We start from the raw sequence: 21,449 nt of genomic DNA, 5'->3' as shown, positions 1-21,449 counted from the left end.
ACTGTACCATTACAGTTATCAAAAACCAAATTTTAAGCATTCTAAGCCTTCAGACGTACTACTGTTGTTTAGAGGTAGGAGCTTTTTATCTGTATAAAACTATAAAACTTCAGCAACTTAAACCCATAATTTAAAACATTGTATATGCCTCAGGAAGGTTCACTACATATCAGTTTATACTATCCACCTGAAACATATAAAGTCTTATAGATGCATTTGTTCCAGAAACTTAAAGTTCTTCAGTCTTAACCAAAGTTTACAAAATGTTTATACCTTTCAGTGAAATGAACTCCTGGATATAAATGTTTCACACCCATTACCACACAGAAAAGAACCATTTTAAGGAGTAGAAGTCCAATATCCAGTATAATCTCTTGAACCAATTTTCTCTGCAAGTTACTCAAAATTTGGAATGGTGGCCATTTTTTCATATTAAGCAATTCAGATAAGTGTTAGGATTAAAAAAATAAAAACTAACAAATACATTATTATACATTTAGGTTAAAAGTATCTGTGAATATCAATTTTCTAAATTCAAAATATTCCACGATCTCTGTAGTTTATTTTTATAATTTTTTTTTCCTTTCAATGTACAGATCATGCACCATGTAAAATGTAAAGTGACAAAATTACCTACTTTTCAAATAACCAGTTCTTATGGTTGGAACACTACGAGGCTAGTTGGGTTCCATATCTTCTTCCTCTATGGTTTCCAAAGCAGGTTTAAAGTCATAGGTTCTATGATTTTGTTTCATGGCAACAAGCATTCAAAAACCTCAAAAGTGGCATGTGAGCTAGTATTGACCAATGAGGGCCCTTGGAAGAAATTTCTGCTTTTAGCAACAGATCTTATGTGCAAACCTTTTGTTGTTTTTTTTTCTATATTATCAAACAAAAATTGGCATTCAGGTGTCATTCACAAAGCATGGAATAAACATCATAGTTTGTTTGTTTGGGACTAACAGGACTGTAAAAAAAAAACGAAGCTTGGCATCGACACAAAAATGTTACATGGTAAACGCATGTACCATTACCTAATACCAGTGAATGACAGTCAGAAACGTGTTACTGCTTAAAGATTTCCTTTACAACCCATATGAGATGAAACTCTTGCCACAAAGACTACTGAATAATAGTTCAGGCTCTCGCTGTCTGTAACTAACAAATTAGTAAACCATCAAACAAAGAACAACTGGTGTCAGTTACAGATCATAAATAATAACACCTTTGGATCAATATTAGGATAAGAAGAAATTAAGAGAACAAACATTCTACACACTGTAGAACTGGTTCATAGCTGTTATGCAGAGTGACACATCTCTTTCTACTACACCCACCAAGAAAATATCATTTGACCAAAAATCTAATTTATATATTTTTCAGTACAATACCTATAAAAAAAAAATGACTCAATACAGATGTATCTACCTACAAATATATCACCAGCCTGTATGTGACTTTGACAAGAACTATTTTAATTTTGTTACCATAGTCACACACACTTCTCTTAGTCTGTTTAACTCTGACCAAGTCTATTTCTTTTTTGATTATCAATCAGTAACTACACTGAAACTTCAAACTGTATTTGAATTTGACAAGTTACTTCTACCTGATTATTAATCATCAATTACATTGTAACAGCAGCCCATGCTTCGTTACTTGATATCCCAGTAGTAACTACCGATTTTTATCAGTCCACGTTTCACCATTTCTTTATTATCATAGTCTGGAATGCAAGTTATCAGTGACACATTTCTTATAATTACAATAAAAATAAAACAATATCATGTGATTATTTCAAATCTAAATATCTTATTTTTTTCAAGAGCCCACATAAAAATTCCAAATAAAGTATTTTAATAAAAATAACAAATGATGCACTAAGACACAAGAGAAAAACAACAACATAATTCATCTTTGAAATATATTTATGTAATATTCAAATTGTTATCCTAGCTTTAGGTACATATTTATGACAGGTACAAGAAAAGTAAATTTCCAGATTTGAAAGGAACATCAACTCAAAATCAGTTGTTTGTGACTAGGAATTTTCAAACACTGTGAAAGATTACACTGAAACAAGTCTATTTACTCCAATTATATGTATCACTAAAAAGAATCTCCTAATGAAAAGCATGTATCTTAAACAACAATCAGAGCTTTTACTATAAGCACATGTAATTATCTTTCAAAGAAGGTAAATTTACCTAATACTTAAAAATTATTCTTTTTTTACAGGTTTGATAACCTTAATAGATTGTAACTACTACGTTGAATGAAAAGGGAACAGCGTTTTGGTTAATGTACTGAGGCATTCTTCAGAAAAGACCTCGGTACAGAAGCTAAAATGTTGTCCACTTCTCATTTAATGAGCAGTTGCATTCTGCTAAAGTCCTCAAACCTACTAAACCTACTCTGCTTAAAGTTCCACTGAAACAACAATTTTTACAGAAATTAGATACACTACTAGGTATTCCACAAAACTTATTAAGCTCAAGAACTAAAGAAAAACCTTGAATAAGCAGTTTTAGAGATTCTTCAATTTTCATGTCAGAGGAAAGAACGTCCTACTGTCTCTTCCTTTAATCCTTAGAAGTTGATTACGGGTCAGCCAACTGTCTCAGATACAGGATTCCTTTCACACGAACCACACTGACAAGTCTATTACTTTAGGCCACCGATGCAGTTTCAAGCGGACCACAAGTCCATGTGGAGGATGAAGCTTTCCAGATAACAAAATAGATATTGATCAATACTTGAAGTTGTTACACCACAAACAGAGAGTGCTTCTATGTGAATAAGGAAAGCACACTGATACATAAAGTTTCTGTTCTGTTTGTACATTGCATTTATGATTTGGATGCAAGGATTGCTCCGAGGGTCAAAGCTCCAATACCAGCAGCTACCCCACAAATCTTCTTAAAAACTGGCCAGGAGGACTCACTTTTTTGCTCTTCTCGGTTCTCGGCATATTCAACCAGTCCATTCTGTGAAAGGGGTTTGTAAAAAATATAAGTAGCGAGCAAGCAACATAGTTGTAATAAAGAGTTTGAAAAACTCTGCAAAATTTTGATCATTTCATTTGCTGAAACATGACTTCTGAAGCTATCACAAATAATACAATAATAATTATTTCCATAAAATAAAATTACAAGTTTGACTTTCATGTTTAAATGTTGGTTCAAACCTCATAAACGATTGGCCTGTGTTTTTAACAACACAAGTATAAATTTAACATGTTGGCTGGAGTATGTTTTAAGTGTATTGAAAACAGTTCGGTAGGTTCAAGGTCTTTATTTTTCAATTGTATATCAGTTCACTGAGAGACTTATAATAAAATGTTATGAAAAATGTGACTCTAATTCCTACAATACACACTTTAATATCATATACACCAGGTACCAAGTATAAATTTAACATGTTGGCTGTGGTATGTTTTAAGTGTATTGAAAACAGTTCGGTAGGTTCAAGGTCTTTATTTTTCAATTGTATATCAGTTTACTGAGAGATTTGCATATAATAATGTTATGAAACATGTGACACTAATACACACTTTAATGTCATATACAAAAGGCACCACTACTATTATTAATAACCGGGAAGTAAAGCATATTTTGTTATAGCCATAAAGACAGAGCATTGTGTTATTTACTTAACAAAATATCTATAGCACTCCTCCCTTAAATGAGACATCCGCGTGTAGGCTCACGATACCAGAGGCTAAATTCTTGAAATACCTTCTATTCATTGGTACATGTACATTGACCGGGCAGCTTCACGTCGACCGCTTGAAGCAGTTGGCCCATACTTGAATGTTTAATAGTTTCCTGTCTTTCCAACACGCGTGACCGTTTCTCACGCATAACCTCAAAGCAAGGTTTTTCCCACACGTACACATAGCCTCCACACCAGATACAGCTATCTTCACAAACGAATTGCGCAGTACTCCCGTATTCCATCTGGGTACTTGTTCGTTTTGATACAATATAAACTTTTCTACACATGACTGCACTAAGATAATACAAACTAGAGGTAACGTACATATCAGCAGTCACACAATTATCAATAACGTCTTATCAAAGTAATAAAAAGATTACAATTAGAGTTAACTATGTACAGTAGTTTTCTTGTAATATTTCACACTGGTTGCTATTAACATTTTAAAAATTTAAGTTTTAAAACATATAGATGAAAAGTTACATGTTGTTGGAGATGTAATAACTTTAGTAATTAGAAATGAAAATAACCCTATACGTGTTTTAACTTTTATGACCCACGAAATCTTTTGACTGCAATTAAAGTTCATACTCTTGAAAATATTTTAGGTTGTAAAAATTTCTAATAGCTGTTTATAACATAGCTGAATGTGTTTAAATACGCGATTCTCTATTTATTTATTTACCAACTGACGTACCCGCTCAATGCATGTGAAGCCAAACGAGACCCCTTTGGTACTTGCTATGTTTGGTGACAATCGGTTCTGATTTTGCAAGATAATAAACGCAATTTTGTAAAGTAAGTTATTTGTTCGCCCAACGAACCTATATATATAATGTTAAATTAAACGTATATTAAACCCACTGTATAAAAGTTTATTTGAATTAAGACCTCTCTCTAATTCTTTTAACGATAAACATCTTGCACGTAAAACAACCAACAAACAGACAGACGTCAATACAAAAACAACAACGCGCCAACACAAACTACCTCTTAACTTTTAACGAAATTACGCACAGATATGTACACCACTTCATCAAATTGAAAATGAAAACTTAGTAACTTCCACCATTGACAAGAGTATGATAATTATTAGAAACAAGACAACATGAACAGTTATGGGAGATCGAAGACCCTCTCTACCTTTCAATAAATCTTAGACTGTCGGTTTTGTTTTTTGTGTCTGACACATATGCTAACTTAGGAATATTTAAATTTATTTGATGGTCAGAAAATGACAATATCCTCTGAATACATAGGTATTAACACAAGTATCTGTGTTTAGGTAAACTACAAAAATATCGATTGGTTTGATTCTCTTGTGGGAAGTACAATCACCACGAGATCACACGTTAGTAAAATTCGTCCAGGACAATGCCTCACCTCCATGTTCGCTGACGGTCGCTTTATTGTTTGTTTGTTTGTTTGGGAAAACAAACAAAGCTACTCGAGGGCTATTTGTGCTAGCCGTCCCTAATTTAGCAGTGTAAGACTAGAGGGAAGGCAGTTAGTCATCACCACCCACCGCCAACTCTTGGGCTACTCTTTACCAACGAATAGTGGGATTGACCGTAACATTATACACCCCCACAGCTGGGAGGGCGAGCATGTTTAGCGCGACGCGGGCGCGAACCCGCGACCCTCGGATTACGAGTCGCACGCCTTACGCGCTAAGCCATGCCGGGCCCGGTCGCTTTAAAACAAACTTTTGATGTTGCACTTCTATTAACAAGTTTTACAAAAATTTGGTACTTTATTGCAAACATTTAGCGTTACTTTAATAAAGCATAATACGCATATTTAAGGAAAATGATAAAACGTGAATGCAATAATCAAATGAAATCGACCACCAAAATTTATCTAATTTTTATAAATATTCAAGAAGTGTTTTCAAAGATGCTTCAATTATGGAAAATTGTCCCAAATTTTTCTTTACAATGAATTGAATCGTCATATCTTTTTTATGTTGTATTCAGAAAAAAATGTTTTTCTTATGTCTTTTTATATTTTCCAATAATTTTGAAAAAAATTCTAATGAGACGTTAATTACATGCAACAATGTGTAATTTCTCATCTTGAAAAATACAAGCTATAACTGCCAAATTACCTACCTAATTAGATTCTCCCTTTGGAACAAACAAACCTAAAACTGCAAACAAACAAACTTTCATTACTTTTTTAAGACATCTTGAAAGTATTTGGGTGAGACATTATCCTGTTTTTTTTCTCCAAAACTTGGCGAGACATTATCCGCATGCCTGGTAAAATATGTTGTAACAGTCAATACAGGACCAACAAGAGATACCCAAATACTTGAGTATTCGAAACGAACTGACTTGATTACCATTTCCACGATTATTCAGGGCCCATTGAGCTTCACTTTTAAATTTATTTACATACGCTAGGCCTAATGCATCAGAAGTCAACAATCAACACACCTTCGAGAAAGTTAAAGGTGTTTAATCATACAGAGCTTATTTCGGGGACATAGGGCAAAATGTGTGCCCCTTCATATTCAACAATATAGCGTTACAAACTTCTATTTAGGGTACCCTCTTCCGTATAACGGAGTCTGCGGGGCAGTTGCTATATCTTTCGCATACTCGTTCAAGTACCATTTATAATGGTGGACGCAAATATTTTGGTCCCAATAAAATGAAATTACGTATAAAACTGCGACAGGAAACCTTGTCTCAATTTACAAATTTGTTCATGAAAAGGAAGTTATAATTTTCCTATACTGAAAATGTATTTTCGATAGGTACTTCCTTTCTATCACAAGATCAGCTTTTCTGCTCTCTGTGTGCGATTTTTTTTTATATAACGCAAGCCACAAGTCTTTCGCATCCCCTATTGGAAGAAACAAATTTAAACATGTCTCTCATGCAAATCACCATTCGTTATCTCTTCACCAATAGAAAACCACTAATATCACATGACCCTCTATGCACCACTACCGAACCATCACTCCAAAGTTTGCTAGGAGACGTAAGCATTGAAAGATTGTTGGGAAGAGAATGGGAAGTGCATATCGGAAATGCATTTTCAGTGTAGGAAAACACTAACTTCTCTCATGGCACTTCCCTCTTCTCATGAAATTAGGTAGAATCTCACACTGAAAAGGAAGAGGGACTAGTACGAGGGGAAGACAGGCATACCTCCCTAAAGCGTTCAAAATATACCTCTGTATATGGGAGAAAAAAATTAAATGATCAGAGGAGGGATGCCACACCTCTTTGGAAACAGGTGTATCCTCGCCATGACCAGCTAGGAACAAACATGGCAGAAAAAGAAGGGAGCACGTCTAAGTAGGAAAGGATAAAGAAGTGAAAGATACAACTGATGATGTGTCCCATGGTGTAGAATGGCTTGGGCGTGGCAGACCATACTGGGTAAGTGAACTGTATTTAAAAACCTCCTCTTTGGGTTCTGACATCCCGTAAGGGTAGGATGAGGATCACATGGCTTTACCTCAAGCCTTAAAATCGTGGATGTGAGGAAAATACCAACTCAAGAGCACGACACATGATTAGCATTGAGCCAGGAATGTGTCATCTGGTATCAGAGGGAAGTCCACTGCATGCAATCAACTCCCGCGACTATGAGACTGTCCAAAGTGTCCAGAGCTCAATAACATTCCCATCATACAAAGAACAAGAGGGGCCAGAACAAAAACATCCCATGTATACATTCCGTGACTCACTACACAGAAAGAAGACGGGCAACTCTAAACCCGTGTGAAAACTTAGGTTGATTGATTCACTCAATATCTAAAACCAACACATGCAACGGTGGGATGAAGAAACCCAATTGAAGGGGTGAACTGTATTGAGACATCTTCCTCTGTGGTATATGTCATTCAATCAGGAGGATGGTATGTCTTCTACAGTGGCAGAACACCACTTCCTTACTCTGAACTGAATGGTTACAGTCATATGTGTAGAACCCATCCAGCAGGATGACTCCATAGTTAATCACCCAGTAGCTTGGAACTGATAAGTGGTAACGACTCCCATAATTCACTGGAATAAAGGGACGAAGAGCACTGAAGAGTAAAAAAAAACAGCTGCACCCTAGAAAATGCAATGGATGTTCATGAAACCCCATTTTGAAAAACAGACCATGATAATTTATTCAATTGGTAGACCTATTTATAAAACAAATATCACGAAGTTATTGATCATCTAGATTTTGTGAAACACTCCATCTCAAAGATATGTATGTAAAACCATGAAAAGAGCAAGTGAATCAAAATGGTGTACAGTGTGTGATCCAACAGATGAGTACAAAGGAAGGACTCCTGAGAGAAAAGCAAACATAAGTGCAGATTCGCTTAGTATCATACCTATGCTAATTGCCTAGGTGGTAGGCAATATGTGGAGAAAGCAGAAACCGCGACGTGACATAATGGGAGATAAATGTTTGAAAAGTTGTCCACATGCCTGACTGCAGAATTTCCTATAGAGGCTGACAGAGACGGGAAGCAAGAAAAAAAGTAATGGGTTTGATGGGAGTTAACATGAAACAAAGCATATTTGAAAGGGGACAAACAGGAATAATCCAACTTGACTGAACAATGTACCCAACTTCTAAGGATAGAGGAAGAAAGGTTCCGAGAGGAAGAGGGCTGCCACAAGATAAATAGGCAGGAATGGGAACTCTTGAAAGACACTGTGCAGGCAATATAACAAAGGGCACAAACCAAGCATAGAGATTAATGTGGATCAGGACGAAGGTACAGATGAGAAATGTAGGGAAGGAAAGTTGGCGAAAAGAAGGAGTTAACTTCACAAGCCGCTGAGGTCTTGAGAAGGAAAGAACGATCTAGATAAGAGAGAAGATAGATTTAGTGGTACAGTATGCAAGTAGCATGGAGAGTGAACAGTTCCGACCAACAATGCCTGCAGGACAAAAGGAAACATACCTTAGTGGATAGTGAAACAAAGAGCACGAGGCAATGTGCTCAAATGGAGGTAAAGTAAGGGAATGGAACACCACGTTGATGTTACAATTTTAAAGTACCAGACACTAGGCAGCAAACACATGCAGAAAAATGGATCAAAATTACAAGGGCAAGGGAAAGAAAGATCTGCAGTACTGAAAAAACAAGTGAGCATGGGATAGAACAACCCAATAGATTGATCCAAAAGATCACAAACCCTTTATCAACAAACCTCATGAGAAACTTGTAGATACTGGCAACTGCAGGACAAGAAGTTGAGAAACCCCGAGCTAGGATCCAGGAGTGAGAAACATTCAATTTTTGCTCAAACACATACATGGATGAAGAATGAGTGGAATGAAACCAGATATTCTCGCCAGGTGTGAAGATGGAGAACATAAAGTGCAGGATGCAGAACCAATGACTAGAGTTAATGATTAAAGTTGGAAATACAGAAATAGGTACAGGAGGAAACAAATGTAACTGGAGTAATGAAGAATACCACAGTTAAGTTGATCAATAAGTAGTAATCAGAAAGACATTGTACAAATTGTGTGGATGAGGGAAACTACCTGATGAAGTAATCAGAAAAGGAAGATAAACATAAACATGCGATTATTGTGGGCTCAAAAGAGAAGATATAATGTTAGAAAACACGGGGATATTGTCTAGGTGCTACCTTGGTGACTGATTTGAGATACCACTGTTGAAGAAATGCATCAATGAGCAGATGCAAGTCTGGCAGTGAAGAAAAAGTGGGATATCCATGTTCAACCAACGTCAGAGATCATTCAAAATGTAGAAAGGAAGGGTTCTAAGAAAATCTAAGAGATCTTAAGCAAGATTCAACTGGTCTTGGATGACCCATCAAAGAGATTGCATATGAGTTGGCAGAGGGGGTATGAGAGGAATCATGAAGACCACATCCTCAAAACTTGTAGAACTTCATGAGCAAAAAGTGAAGGAGTGAACAGGGCACTCTACACAGCCAGTTCCATAGGACAGAGCCAGAGGGAAGAAGGTTGGGTCTGACAGATGGATCTTGAAAAAACCTAGATGAACAAGGTGCTGGGTACGATGAAGTGAGGACTGTTCCAATTTGACTGACCAGCCTACCTGAGTTGCTTCGAGAAGGAGCTGACATATATGACAGGTTGACTCCTGATCAGAATGAGTGAGAATAGGCCAACAATACAGGTAAAAGTGAAAGTGCAACCACAGGGCATGAAAATGTAGCATGAAGGTTCACACCACTTAACAACAACAAAAAAGTCCTAAAGCCAACCCAAAGAGTAGGACACAAAATTGGTTTACCATCCCACAACTGAGAAACTAAAGATAAAGTCAAGAATGTTCTGATAAAGAAATGTGCAGATAAGCATTGGAGATGTGGAAAAAAGTCCACCATAGAGTAAGTTAGGATTCAATAGTGAAGCATGGGATGTAAACATAGAGACTGAGATGGGACAGGCTAATGACCAGTTTCCAACACCTTGTCATTTTGGGAACTTCAAAGAGGTGGTAGCAATCCCCCTCCTCAAACCACATGGGAGAGGTTCGATAGTCTGTTTTATCAGGGTCTTGCATCACACCTTGGATAGATGTTGGCATGAGAAAGGATCCTAAGGAGAAGGAAAGGAAACATGAACATGGGAGAAAGGGTAAAAAAAAGGTATGATGAATCTCTCTGACAAAAATTGGTAAACCCAAATATCGGAGGTGAAAGAGGTCCATCGATGAATGAAGGTCACAAGATAAGCTTTCATCAGATAATCACCAGAACCACTGTTGGTGTCTCATATATCATTGTGAAAAATGACAAGCAATGCCACTACTGGAATGAGGAACAGACAAGAACTGAGAATGGAAAGGTTGGAAGACAGAAGTCGGTGTCATGCTTGGCTCCAAATTGGGCAAATAAACAATCACATGAGAAAGAGTAGGTTGTTTCTGTACTGAAGCTACCCTTGTGTCTAAAGTTTGCTAAATTGTGTTAAACATGAAACATTTAAAAAATGAGGCCATCTGAAGGTCCCACAGATAAAGACCTGGGAAACAGGTCCGTGAAAATATAGCATCATGACCCACTAGGTCCCAACAACAAATAAACCATATTTGCAGGATAAAAGCCAAAGATGAGAGACAGGCAAACATGGACGTTAAGAGGGAGAGAACATCCCCAGAAAACCTCTCAGACGGAAGAAGAATTGAGGAAAGGCACCACAAAAGAGTCGTCAGGATAAGATGAAGATAAGAATACAGGGTTTTGGTGAGACTAACAAGAGAACTGAATCCCATTCCCAAAATAGGCAAAACTGAATCATAAAAGTGTTGACCCAAAAGTGAACAGTCCACCCTATGATAAGTGAGGGCAGAATGATCCAAAACTCATGAGGGACAAGAGAAACTGATACTGTCATTTAACAGGGAAGCAAAACACTCAGTGTGAATCAAAATATTAAGGTATGGTGGAAAACTAAGATTGGTAAGCAGAATCATGTAATAAGAAAGGATGCGAGTCATAAGAAATAGGAGGAATAGTTGATTGATTGATTGATTTAGTGTTTTATGGCACAAAACAGCGAGGCTATCTGCGCCAGACATTCGGTAAAAATGTAAAAAAAAAAATAAATAAATGTAGTAATAGACATAAATGGAAATGAAGGTAAAACAAAAAAGTATAAAACCAATGTTGACACCTAGACTACAATGTTAAGATAGAAGGCGGAGTATAAGAAGTTGTAAGGTATTTACTCTAGCAAAAAAGTAATGATCATAACCCGCCAGGAAGACTAACAGGTAAGTTCAAGAACCACCGTCAATCACCTGAAGTTGGCCTTTCCAGTCCTGGTTCCGGGTTATGTGTCATAGCAGCTATTATCAAAATGTAAAAGAATAAAAGTTTTAAAAGACACTCCGCAAAATCGTAATAATGAGTAGCCAAATGTCCAGTAAAAAGATAAAAGTCAAGTAAATGGAGTAAAATTTGTAAAAGTAATTGAAGATAAAAGCAAAACGGCAATTAAAACAGAAAATGGCGTAAAAACCAATGTTGACATCCAGTCAAGAAAGTTGTAAAGAACTACCTGTAGCAAAATGGTAATGATCATAACCCGCCAGGAAGACTAACAGGTAAGTATAAAAACCACCGTCAGTCACCTGAAGATGGTCTTTCCAGTCCTGGTTCCGGGTTATGAGTCAATATGGCCAGTACTAAAAAGTTAAGTAGTAAAAAATGTAAAATGATATGCAGCAAAAGTATAACAACAACTCACCAGGACGACTAACGAGTAGTTCAAACGGATAGTTCAAACAGTAGCGTTAGTCACCTGAAGTTGGCCTTTCCAGTCCTGGTGTCGAGTTATTTAATGTTCTGGCCATTGTCCAATGTCAAATTGAAGGAGAGAGATTAAAACTGTAAAAAAGGAACCACAATTAAAAAAGGTGTAATGAATAAATATGCAACACTTAAATGAGATTAAAAAGATTAATGGCCATTAAAAAATTAAAAACATTATCAAGGTGGACAGAGTCACCATCACCAATAACTCTGTCCGATGTTACAGACTGACCCTGGGAAAAAATATGTTTAAAATATTGCTGTCGTTGAGAATTGTAACGATGGCAAGAAAGTAAAACGTGGCTGATAGTGATTTGAGTGTTACACAAGCTACACATCGGTGCATCAGTTCCAGATAAAAGAAAATGAGTTAAAAAACTGTGACCAATGCGTAGCCTAGTGAGAACAACTTCCGAACTTTACGGAAGCTAGATGGCCAAAGTCCAAATTTGGGTTTGATTTGAAAAAAGTTTGTTGTCACGTTGCTCACTCCAAGTGGACTGCCAGCTGGCACGGAGCCGAGCCTTGAAGACAACACCATAGTCCATGTACGGAATAGGCATAGGAGTGATGGTGCTGAAGCAGACATATTTAGCTGCCATGTCTGCAAGCTCGTTCCCGCGAATACCAACATGGCCTGGTATCCAGAAAAACTGGATTGAAGTAGCTGCTAATGAGAAATGGGCCAGTCGGTTTCGAATATCAGCGAGAATAGGATGTGAGCTAACGTGTAGCGATTCCAAGGCAAGTATAGAACTAAGCAAATCAGTATAAATAGTGCAGTTGGGGTACTGCTCAGCTGCAATATGATCCAGGGCAAGAGATATGGCATACAGTTCAGCAGTGAACACAGAAGCTGTAGAAGGGATTCTGCACACAACTACTGACCCATAGCAAACCATAGCAGAGCCCACTGAATTACCTGATTTGGAACCATCTGTATAAATGGGAACTGAATGATTGTTTGAAAGATATTCATTGAATAAAAGACGGTACTTCCAATCTGGAGTATCTGCCTTTTTCAGGTGACTGAAAGAAAGGTCACATTTGGGGGCTGTAATAAGCCATGGTGGGATGGGCCAACCTGTGGAATCTGCAATGTTATCCAAGGACAGACCCAATTCATCCAATTGCGCCCGGATGCAAAGGCCAAACGGAGCAATGACAGATCGTCTGTTCTGAAAAAGTACTGCCCACCGAGGAAGGAAAACACATTTCCAGGTGGGATGCTTTGGTAAGGAATGAAGTTTCGAAGTATATTGTAAAGATAGTTGCAAACGGCGAAGGTGTAGAGAAGGTTCATGAGATTCAATGTATATACTTTGAACTGGAGAGGTACGGAAAGCCCCAGTGCAGAGTCGAAGTCCTTGGTGATGAATGGGGTCCAGCATCTTTAAGGCCGAGGGTCTGGCAGAGCCATAGACCATTGATCCATAATCGAGTTTCGATCTAATAAGAGCACGATATACCTTTAACATTGAACAGCGATCTGCCCCCAACTGGTAGAAGAGAGAACACGGAGGATGTTCAGTGCTCTTGTGCATTTGACCCGAAGCTGCTTTAAGTGTGGTATAAAGGTCAGTTTACGATCAAAGATAAGCCCCAACAACTTGGTCTCCGAGACCACTGGCAGCAAAACGTCACCGATATGAAGTTCAGGATCAGGGTGAATACCCCGTCGACGGCAAAAGTGCATGCATACAGTTTTGGAGAGAGAGAAATTAAAGCCGTTCGCCAGAGTCCACTTCCGTACACAATTGAGGGCAGTTTCTAGTTGCCGCTCAATATATCTCATGTTTGACGACTGACATGAGATGTGAAAGTCGTCGACATACAGCCCATTTGCAACAGTGAGAGGGAGTTGTTCAGTGATGGCATTTATCTTTATACTGAAGAGTGTAACACTCAATACACAGCCTTGAGGGACTCCAAGTTCCTGTACAAAAGAACGGGAAAGTGTCGAACCCACACGAACTTGGAATCTCCTGTCCATTAAATTTTTTTTAATAAACATGGGTAGATGGCCACGTAACCCATATGTATGGAGGTCTCGCAAAACGCTATACCTCCATGTTGTGTCATAAGCCTTCTCTATGTCAAAGAATATTGATACAAGATGTTGGCGGTTGAGAAAGGCTTCTCTGATAGATGTTTCAAGACGAATTAGGTGGTCTGTGGTGGAGTGCTGTCGACGGAACCCACACTGGGTGGGCGAGAGGAGGTTGTTTGATTCAAGGAACCAAACAAGACGAGCATTAACCATCCTTTCTAATGTCTTACAGAGACAGCTCGTCAAAGCAATTGGACGGTATTTTGAAGGAATCTTGGGATCTTTCCCTGGCTTAGAGAAAGGTAAAATAATAGCCTGGTGTCAGGCATCAGGAAAAACATTCTCCTGCCAGATCCGGTTGAAAACAATCAGAAGGACATCAAGAGAAGCAGGAGATAGATGGTGCAGCATGTCATAATGAATATCATCAGGTCAAACAGACATACTGGCAGACCGATGAAGGGCCATTTTTAGTTCCACCAGGGTAAAGGGACAATTATAGTCAAAGAAACAGTCAGTTCGAAAGGAAAGAGGTGATCGCTCTGCCCGAGTCTTGATGGCCAGGAAGGTGGAGGAACAAGCAGAAGTGCTAGATACCCGGCAAAAGCTTTCACCTAGAGTGTTAGCGATGTTCCGAACATCAGTCACCTCCTGACCATCAGAGAGTAAGATCGAGAGGGGGATAGAATTGTAGTGTCCATTAACCTTTCGAATCATGTCCCATATGATCTTGGAACTGGTGGTAGAAGATATGCTGGTTGTGAACTTAATCCAAGATTCCTTCTGGCTTTGACGTCTTACCCATCTAGCATGTGCACGGGCCCGTTGGAAAGCAACCCGGTTTGAAAGTGTGGGATATCTACAAAAAGTATCCCAGGCCCGCTTTTGAGCCTTCCGTGCTAAGTGGCAAGCAGGATTCCACCACGGACGAGGATATCGTGGAAAACGTGTCGAGGTTTTAGGAATACACTGAGCAGCTGCATGTGTAATACAGTCAGTTACCGCTGCTACACAGTCGTCTATTGATGGCTGATTTACGATGGCAGGATCAAGTTCTGCGAGAGCAGTGAAAGCGGACCAGTCTGCCTGATCCAGCTTCCACCGGGGCACGCGGGTAGGGTGGCATCGACCACGGCCAGTCTCTCTCAAAAGGATCGGAAAATGATCACTGCCTAGTGGATTACTGTCAACCCTCCATGAAAAATGGGAGAATAATGAAGGGGAGCAAACTGAGAGATCAATAGCGGTAAAGGACTGACTAGGTGCATGAAAGTAAGTGGAAGAACCAGTATTGAAAAGAGAAAGATTTTGATCAGAGAGCATCCGCTCTACAGATCGGCCCCTCCCATCAATAATAGCACTTCCCCAGAGGGGATGATGTCCATTAAAATCCCTAGGATTAGAAATGGAGATGGCAATTGTTCAACGAGAGCATCAAGATCTGATTGATCATATGTCTCTCCAGGGACAGGTACAGAGAACAAACAGTGATGGTATGACCCAAGGAAACACGGATGGCTACAGCCTCCAAGGGTGTGTTGAGTGACAAAGACAGGGTGAGCACGTGTTGATCAACCAACAGTGCCACCCCTCCATGTACTCGACCATCACACAACCTGTCATTTCTGTACAGAGAAAACTGCCGAATGGAGACAGTATCAGCAGTTTTGAGAAATGTTTCTTGTAAAGAAAGACAAACAGGATGGTAGGAAGCAATCAGCGTTTTGATATCATTCAAATTAGAACGTAAACCTCGACAGTTCCATTGTATCAAGGTGGCCATTTTTAAAAACGGGTAGGTGAAGTGGCTGGAGAACCCTTCGGTTTACGACCACGTCTTTTTTCTTTACTGTCTTTAGTCGGAGGAGGTCTATCAACCTCCATGGATCCTGCTCTGGGTCGGGTGGACAGGTTTTTGTTATTGGAAGGGGAATCCAGTGACTGAGGATGCGAACGAATAATTGTTTTGTCTCTTGTGGTGGGAGAAAAAGATGTATCAGAAGAAATGCCTGTATTTGAAACTGAAGGACGTGGATCTTGAGGTTTGTTGGAAGGTATGGGAGGAACAGAGATGGGTGTGGAAGTCGATTCATCAACCTTTTTAACCACGGAGGTCAAAAGGCTTTTCATTTGTTTTGAAAACGATTCTCTTGGAGGCACAGAGAGATCTGTCTGCACTCCCACTGTAGTTGTGGAATGAAGTGCAGCAGCATATGTCCGAGATGGAGTTGTGGACAGCAATTTCCGAGCCTCAGGATAACTAATGTTATGTGTCGTTTTCAAATGCTGCACCTCTTTTTCCTCCAACCATTTTGGGCAAGAATGAAAGTAAGAGGGGTGAGAACCATTGCAGTTTACGCAATGTGGGTTCATGTCACAGTCATAGGCATCGTGGTCCTTGCCTCCACAACGAGCACATGTCAGGGAACCACGACAAGATGTCTTTGAGTGGTCGAATCTCTGACATTGGAAACATCGAAGAGGGTTTGGTATGTATGGCCGAACCCTGCAAATGAGATAACCTGCCTTGATGATGGCAGGTGCACGTGATGATGTAAATGTTAAAACGAGGGTATTTGTTGGCAGTGTAACTCCATCTTTGCGAGTGGAGAGACCAGCGAGAATCTCTGACTCAGGAACGTTCTTCAAATCCCTTTCAACAATAACTCCTCGTGAAGAATTCAAGGTAGCATGGGGTGTAACCTCAATAGGTATATCCCCAATTGCCTTTGAATTCAAGAGGAGTTCACTGTGTTGGGATGTGGATGTTTCAACCAATATGTCACCAGATCAAAGTTCCTTTACTGACTATGGAGAGCCAGCAAGTCCCTCTAGTCCCTTTTGAATAAAAAAAGGGGACATTTGCCCTAAAGGTTTTTCCAAAAGAGAATGTAATATAAGAAAATGAGGTACGTGTATTACTGATGTTGAAGATTGCTGTTCTGCGTATTCAAGACGTGGTCGCTTACCCATTGACTGTTTTTTTACAATTTTATTTAAATTTTTTAGAGAATCCATAGGAAAAGGAAAAAATTTCGGTACCCACTGACCCCACCCACCATGGAGCCCTACAAGAGGACGCACTACAAAGTCACGCAAGGACAATGCAGCAACGCCAGGGTTTCGTGAGCACTATACCCAAACACCAGCATCAGGCACAATGTCCACAACACCCGTTGAGAACTTCCAACACTGGTACTTGGTTGACTCTACCCCAAGTGGACCAGCCAATTGACCCTGGGGATGGGGGGAGGAGACACCAAGGCTGCCCATGTACAGGAATTTGAGGCCAAAGTGGTGTGTTAGGGTTGGACCCCTCAACCACCAGGATCCTCTCCTCCCCTTCACGGGTCGCCACGCACGGCAAACACGTGGGTGGATGTTTAGATCCCAGAGAAGGGAACCAGATAGAACAGAACCTTCCCTGGGAGGTCCCCTCACCACGTACAGGAATCCACACCGAGGGGAGGAGGAATAGACAAAATGTATACTTGAGAAATGAAACCTGAGAAAGTCAATGACTATCTAACAGTATCTTTAAAACAGTGTTTGGGAAGGCCTGGCAAACTCTGGGTGAGGAGAGAGGAATAAATGATCAGAATCTTTATAAGCATGGCCAGACTTGAAAGGCTCAGGAGGAAGGAGAGCAACAGCAGGAGACAAAGGTTGTTCCACATAATGCTCAATCTCCCTGTGAATAAAGGCCAATAAATCCCAAGATAGTTTGCCTACACCTATGGTCTGAAATATAGTATCAGATGAATGAAATGTTCCTGAAGTAGTAATGTTTACTCTGGAATCCAAGCTTGGTACCAGATAAACAAGTTTCACAGCAAATCATGGGTAAATCAAATGCTTTTGAAAATAAAGAAAAAAATTCTCAAAATAAAGTTAAATTAGATTAAGTTAAACCCCTTCAAGAAGTAAAGAACAAATAGAAAAATGTCTGAATTCAAGCAACGCCACATGAGAAATAACCGTTTAATAGAGGAAGTCAAATGCATTATGTTATTACAGTACTCTTTTATTGGTGGAGGGATAAGAAATGACCATTTGCATGAGACATGTTGTAATCTTTGATTCCAGTAGAGGAGTGCAGAAAGTTTATGGCATGCATAATAAAAAAGTTCACATACAGAGTGCAGAAAAGAAATAGGAAACGCTAATCTTGTAAGACAAGGGATGTACTGGAATTCTGAATCTAAACAAAAGAATGCCATGATACAAGTTACAAATATATTGACCAGTATAGTTTCACAGTACTGGATATAAGCATTAAATATGATATAATTTATACATGACAGTATAAGAAACAAGGTTGCCTTTTAAAGGTGGGGTGAATGGGAAAGTTTTTTCAACTTGTGTATTGTTTTCTGTTCTCAAAAAATCCTAATTTTTCTTAAATAGTTAAATTTGTTAATTGGTGTGAAATAGAGTTCAACACTATTATAAAGAATGATACAATTAAAATAATTTGTAAAACATTAAGTAAAGATCTACTTAAAGAATTCACTAGGATATAATTATATTTAATGGTACCCAACAAAGAACAACAAAAATGCTTTGTTTCTCTTATTATCACATACATCTCTAGCCATGAGTGACAGATATATGACTCAAATTCCTAGAAAGGAAAAAAGTTCATTAATTTTAAAGAATATTCTAAACAAACACCGACAAAAGCTTCAAGACAAACAATTTAGTAGACTCCCATTTCATGGTATTAAATTAAACAAATAAATTATCATCAAAATTGTCGTTAACTTGAGTAAATTTTGAAAGCACACATTTATTGTGTATTCAGTTATCAAAACTTTAAGTTGTTCTTTCCATTTGCCATCTTTTTGTTTTTAGATGTACAACCATTCTACAATTGTGCCTGTGTTACACTAGGAACAGTTGTAATAATATCAACAAATTATTTTGAGAATATTTGTTGTTTTTTTAACTTTATGGGTGCTTTCTTTCCTGAAATGTAGCACATAAAGTAAATGCTAAACAAAAAAACAATTCTTATTTTCAATGCTGGCAAACTTATCTTGGTTTTTTACCCACTTATCTACGACCTTGATACATAACAATGAAGGTTACATGCTTGTTATTTATCCAAGAGGTCAAAAGGTAAACATCTTACATTCATTACTTGTATTGTGCTTAAGCTAACCTTGCATTTTAAATAACTAAACATTTGTAGTTTTCATAGTTAGGTGCTACTATATCTACTATCATTCATGAAAATATTTTTTGTCAAAAAAAACAAACAGTTTTAACAATATAAAAGACTTTTTTTTGAAATATACTTCATATTTCATAAATTAGAACGTTTCATAAACATTTAAACTGAATTTCCCAAAAAGCAATTGTTTTTCCACTCCAATATACATCATACAAAATATATATGAAATTGTTGAAACCAAAACTTAACTAGTCACTAACTAAAAATGCCTTCATAAATAAAAGTTGTAATAAATACATTCAACTGATCTCGAACAGATTATTTCAACGTTGCAGCCTCACCTTAAAGCTAGATTAAAATAAGAATCCTGTTTGTTTAATCTTGATAAGAATAATATAAGCAAAGGATAACTAGATAAGGTTATAATGAAAACTGTCTTAACAAAATCTAACTAAAAAGGTTAAAAAATTACTGCAGTAAATTTTAAGTAAAATGTAAGGCAGCAGGTACAATAGTTCTGAAAGAAAAAACATTGGCAAGACAGGTGTTCCACAATTTGGACAAATAATAACTTGCTAATGTTATCAGGACAGCTACATTAATGCTGAGAATAGAATATAACATGGCAACATTCTCAGGGCTAATGCAATTGTGCTTTAACATGGGAGAGTAATATAATATAACATTTCTGCTGTACTGTATTGGAAAATGACCATAGACAATACAGCATGTAATGTCTCTCTACTGCTATTGTTCAGTTGGTTATGAAGGTGGATAATGTTTCTCATAACAGCATAATGATGGATGATGAAACATGGAACACTACTATATTTGGTATAAGGATGGATAATACAGTACAGTATGTATCTTTACATTGAACATGATGAAAGGAAAAATAAAATGTTTATCTGAATGATTTTCTATGTTCATAAAGACCGAAACACAGTTTAATGGGGTGTTGGTCAACAAAAGCCATAACTTGTTCTCTTTTAAACAAAACCACTTGTCCAACAATACTAAACAGTACTACAAAGAAAAATGGTTACACAATTCATTTATCCTTTCTTATGAGGTTATCTAAGAGACTATGCATGACAAAATCAGAAGAAAGAACATAACTTTAAAAAGAAAATTACACAATACAAAATACATAATCCTTGAACAATGACAATACACATAAAAACAGCTTTAAGTGTACATTAACTACAAGCAAAACCCCTTCACACACAGGATTTAAACTCAGAATAAATAACCTTTTACAATGAAAACATATAAACCAAAATATATTTAATATCAAATCACATCATTCCAGAAAAAGCACATTACAAAAATAAACCCTTTAACAACACAGTTTAAATTAAAGCAAAATGAATATTTTGTCATGATTAAAATACACCAAAGAAACTAATATAAATGTATCATAAATATCTACTAAATAGTGCAGAAAAACAAGCAGGCCCGTTATACCAGTAATGCATACCAAATATTACAGACACAGTGATCCTTTCAATTAAATAAATCAAAATGTATGCAATTCTTTAGAATCACATCTTAAAATAACCCTTGACATAAAACAGATTATCTATTTTCAAAACCATTACCATAAGCAAAGTAAAACAAAATCATAAAAAGTAACCAGACACATATACAGCATACACGACAGAACTTTAAAATATGTATACACTGAACAAGACAACTGAATAGATATAAAAGAAAACCATTTAACAAATATTTGTGCCCAACTGTGGCCACAGTATAGAAAACTCATGGTAATTCCACGACTATTATCTCTGCAGATAATGAAGTATGTTCTGTGGCACAAGACAGACCTACAGGAAATAACTGTAGGATAAACTCCAGAAGATCTACAAATATGACTTAATAAACAATATCAGTAATATCTGTCATAACATCTCATGATGTTTTGCTTAACTATACACACCATTTCAAGAATGAATTCCATCACAATTTGTCTTTTCACTACCTCAGCAGCAAAAGTACTTCAGTTTGATTTATTTTGATAATTCAATAACTTTATGGTAAAACACACCAAAGAAGTTATCACCAATAACTCGGGTTTCTATCGTGGTCCTATCCTGTAGCACGTCAGGTCACTAGCCAGGAGTGGTTGAAACTATAGTCACCATTTACCTTTCATGGCATACTGTAGGTTTTGCAGATCTTAGGAAGCAATACACAGTTCTATTCCAACAATCAACAACTG

The 21,449-nt window shown here is 37.7% G+C and overlaps 1 protein-coding gene across 2 annotated transcripts; it reads right to left on the bottom strand.

The window, feature by feature from the left end:
* Window positions 1–1,910: 1,910 nt before the first annotated feature.
* On the bottom strand, window positions 1,911–13,543 carry LOC143235273 (uncharacterized). 2 transcript variants are annotated; one of them, XM_076473245.1, is made up of 2 exons: window positions 3,738–13,543; window positions 1,911–2,987 (listed from the first exon to the last, which is right to left on the bottom strand). In XM_076473245.1, the coding sequence occupies exon 1, from the start codon at window positions 13,541–13,543 to the stop codon at window positions 12,428–12,430; it is 1,116 nt and encodes a 371-aa protein (XP_076329360.1). In that variant the 3' UTR covers window positions 1,911–2,987; window positions 3,738–12,427. The 2 variants fall into 2 exon arrangements, with proteins under 2 accessions (XP_076329360.1, XP_076329361.1); XM_076473246.1 differs by having other exon boundaries at window positions 2,813–2,987; window positions 3,653–13,543.
* Between the last annotated feature and the right edge of the window lie 7,906 nt (window positions 13,544–21,449).

This window comes from Tachypleus tridentatus, chromosome 12 (genome assembly GCF_004210375.1).
Source record: "Tachypleus tridentatus isolate NWPU-2018 chromosome 12, ASM421037v1, whole genome shotgun sequence".
In the NCBI taxonomy this organism is placed as follows: Eukaryota; Metazoa; Arthropoda; class Merostomata; order Xiphosura; family Limulidae; genus Tachypleus; species Tachypleus tridentatus.
Note: the sequence above shows the minus strand (reverse complement) of the source record. Positions and strands in the feature narration are given on the sequence as shown.

Bases quoted from the DNA above. Each gene is read 5' to 3' on its own strand.
- LOC143235273 (XM_076473245.1), bottom strand. From the start codon at position 13,543: ATGCACAAGAGCACTGAACATCCTCCGTGTTCTCTCTTCTACCAGTTG.